The sequence below is a fragment of the Phanerochaete carnosa genome (assembly GCF_000300595.1).
Source record: "Phanerochaete carnosa HHB-10118-sp unplaced genomic scaffold PHACAscaffold_452, whole genome shotgun sequence".
Classification (NCBI taxonomy): Eukaryota; Fungi; Basidiomycota; class Agaricomycetes; order Polyporales; family Phanerochaetaceae; genus Phanerochaete; species Phanerochaete carnosa.
In genome coordinates, this window is record NW_006768079.1 from 1 (window position 1) to 3,509 (window position 3,509).

General features: G+C 59.4%; 2 protein-coding genes across 2 annotated transcripts; one reads left to right on the top strand and one right to left on the bottom strand.

Moving 5' to 3' along the window:
• Nucleotides 1-21: 21 nt before the first annotated feature.
• On the top strand, nt 22-504 carry PHACADRAFT_202649 (uncharacterized protein; the record flags this gene model as incomplete). Its single annotated transcript, XM_007402813.1, has 3 exons — nt 22-59; nt 107-437; nt 490-504. 3 exons carry the CDS (start codon nt 22-24, stop codon nt 502-504), a joined length of 384 nt encoding a protein of 127 aa, XP_007402875.1.
• An 82-nt stretch (nt 505-586) lies between these two features.
• On the bottom strand, nt 587-3,434 carry PHACADRAFT_202650 (uncharacterized protein; the record flags this gene model as incomplete). The annotated part of the gene is made up of 5 exons (XM_007402814.1): nt 587-2,074; nt 2,124-2,345; nt 2,401-2,634; nt 2,689-2,865; nt 2,928-3,434. The coding sequence occupies 5 exons, from the start codon at nt 3,432-3,434 to the stop codon at nt 587-589; spliced, it is 2,628 nt and encodes an 875-aa protein (XP_007402876.1).
• Nucleotides 3,435-3,509: the final 75 nt, after the last annotated feature.

The window sequence follows — 3,509 nt, forward strand, 5'->3', positions numbered from 1 at the left end:
AACGTAAAGGCACCGCTCTTCATGGTCAAAGGCGGCCGCAACTCAGCACCTAGGGCTTGGTACGCATGTCCACCAGCCGAATGCATGCGCGTATACTCACACAAAGTCGCTTGCAGGAGGTCGTGTGCTCTTCCGCAGCAACGAAGAATTCTAGCATCACTGGCAACTATGCCGTGTACTCCGCCACCAAAGGGGCGGTCGAGCAGATGACGCGCGTGCTTGCCAAGGACATCGGAGCTAGGGGCATCACCGTCAATGCTGTTGTTGTAGACACCGATATGGTCCGGCAGGGGAACGACGAGAACGGGTTGAAGTTTCTAGCTCGCCCTCACCCACTTAACCGCCTCCCTAGCCCTGAAGAAACTGCTCCTATTTTTGCCTTCATATCGAGAGAGGAGGCCGGGTGGATTAATGGACAAATCATTTTTGCGAATGGCGTAAGGATTCTTTGTTCTTCTCATACACACACATCTAATGTCCATCTTATAGGCCACTGTTGTTTGATTTCGCTTGGCACCCATGCTGTTTTGTACCAGTATCACACATGTAGTTTCAAACAGAACAACTTCTATTTGCACTGCTACAGCTACATGTCAAGTCCTAGTCCGGCGTTTGCAAGCCCATCGCATGTCTTCGACTCAGCAATGTCTCTCTCCAAGGCCTCCTCAAAAGATGCATCGAAGATCGCCGAGCAGCTATCATAGCGCTCTGGCGGTCTTGACGATGCACCCTCTGAAGGTGTCTCGGGGGTCCAATATGCCGCGATGAACTCTGGGTCCGAGCTCGGATACCGGATCAGCTTCAAAAGTGCCAACGCCTGTCCCTTCTCCACCGACAACGCCAACGACGCCTCCGACACCGCACGCTCCACTCCCTCCGTCATCCCATACACCCGCCCAAGCTCGCTCTGGTACTCCGCCATCTTCCCATTCAGCCCCTCCTCCTCCGTTGCCAGTCCCGCGATCTGCACGTCCAGTCGGTTCACTGCCTCGGCCTCCGTCATCTTGAACCGCGCCATGTCCGCCTCGGCCGATCGCAGCCGGATGCTCAGCGGACGCTTCTCGTCGTCGTGCGCCTTCTTCAGGTGCTCGAGCTTGGCCCCGAGCGCAGAGTTGTCCGCACGCAGCTGCTCGCTCGATGTCGCAAACGCCGCGTTGGCCGACCCCAGTGCCGTCCGCTGCGCCTCGAGGTCGCCGAGCTGTGTCGTGAACGCGTGTCGTGTCACCGCCGTCTCCTTCGCGACCTCGTCCGAGTGCTGGCGCGCCGCTGCAGCCTTGGCCTCGGCGTCGGCCTGCTGCCGCCGTGCCCGCGCCGCCTTGTTGGACGCCTCGTCAAGCATCGACTCGTACTGCTGCCGGTCGTACCCGCTCTCCTTCCCGAGCGACCACGATGCCTCCATGTCGCGCTCGTAGTCCTGTGCGTGCAGCCTGAAGACGTCGTTCCGCGTGTCGAGCGCCGCCTTCGTGACTTTCAGGCTGTGTTCTTGTGCGACGCAGGCGGCCTTGCGCTCAGCGATGTCGGCGTCGTCCCTGGCAATGGACGCCTTGAGGGCGGCAGTGGCCTCGTCGAACCGGACCTTGTTCGCCGCTTGCTTCTCGCGGAGGGATCCGACGAGCGCCAGTGTCTCTTGAGCAACTCGGTCTGCGTCCGCCTTGACCTTCGACAGCTTCTCGACGGCTGCTGCGTGAGATGCATCCACAGCGTCGTGTTCCGCCTCGAGGGCCATCACCCGCTCCTGGTGATCGTCGGCCTCCTTGAGGGAAGTTGCACGGAGACCGACTTCGTCAGCCTCGAGTTGGGCCAGAGTCGACTCGAGGGATTCAGCGTGTTCGTCGAGCTGAGAACACGAGTCCTCGAGTGCACTGTGCGTGGTCTTGAGGTCTGTGAGCTCGGTGTCTTGCTTGGCGAGATCGGCGGCAAGAGACGAGGCCTCAGAGGATGCACCGGCAAGGTCACCGATGAGGGCCTGTTGAGCGTGGTGAGATGCAAGCACGATGTGGTCGACCTCCTCAGTAAGCGCGTCGACCTTGGAGGTTGTAATGTCGGCGCGGTAGATGGTCTGTTCGCATGAAGTCTGATAGAATGTCAGCCGATGACCTCATGTGAGATGTAGAGCGGCGAACCTCGAGCAGAGTACGCTGTGCTTCCAAGCCGGCGACGTCAGCATCGCAGTCCTCAGCCTCGAGACAGTTCGATGTATGCATGTAGGCCAAGTGCTTCCGGAGTCCGTCCCTCTCGACCAGAACCAGATGGCACTCTGCGCCAGCGTCGTCGATGCCGACCTTGACGGACTTGGCGGCCGTGAGTCGTTCATGCGTCTTGGTCTCTGCGTCTTCGAGTCGATCCTAGTATATGCTGTGAGCGGATGACTAGATAAAGATGTAGAGGTGAGGTTTTTACCTCAGACTCGGTGAGTTGTTCGAGTAGAGACACGACCTCCTCGTCAGCCGCAGCGTCCGAGTTGGCCGTCGAACACCGCCGTCCTTCCAAAGAGGACTGCATCCAGTCCATGTCGTCCTCCAGACGGCTCCTTCGATTGTGGAGTGCGATGATGCCTTGCATGTGGCGGATGGCACGCCCGAACTCGTCGTCAATCCGAGTCCCGATGGTTGCTTCCACATCGGCCAGTCGTGCCTTCCAACAGTCGTTAGTTAAATGATTTCCACAGCTCAACATGAGACGACATACCACTGCGTCTCCGAGGCTGACCAGAAGAGCTGGGAACCGACCAAGCGCAGAGGCCTGAATTCTGAACTGATGTTCAAAGCCCGAGATCGACGCCTCCAAGACCGTGTTGAGCGACTCGAGTGCCGTCGCCGCCGCCACGCTTGACTTGATTCCATCCACGAGCTGGCGAGAACGAAGCTGGAGGAACCGGCGATCAGCACGGACCACACACAGTCTGACAGGGGTCCCAGGCGACGTACTGTCAGGAAGAAAACCAGCGCGACGAAGCATGCGCGCTGAGCCAGGAGCGCAAGCCCGGCCCAGTCGACCTCGCCTTTGTCTTCGTTGCGACGGACGTCCTCATCGACGTCGACCCAGGCGTCATACGCTCCTGGCTGGCTGGCGGGAGAGGAGCGTTGGACGAGGGATGAAGGCGGGATGAAGCAGACGTTGACAGACCCAGGCGTCGTCGACAAAGTGTTGGTGACCACACCAGCTTTCGGAGGCGCAGCTGGTTTAGCGCCCGGTGAGATGTCGACGGGATGGTGGTCGTTGTTGCCGTCGACGGGGCAGAGGTCAACGATGGCTTCCTCAAAGGTGAGCGGCGCGGGGAACGCGAACGGGCACGGCCCGAGGGCCGCATCCGCCGGCGCCGTGATGAGGGAGGTACCGTTGGTGTCGAAGGCCTTCGGTGTGCACAAAGAGTTTAGCACGAAAAGATGGCCAGCGACGAGGAAGAGCAAGATGCTCTGTATCGTCATGATCATGTTGTAAGATGTGTTGCCGGGGCCAGAGCAAAGCGGGTGAATAAATACATATCTGACCTGGAGTCAGCCTCCAGT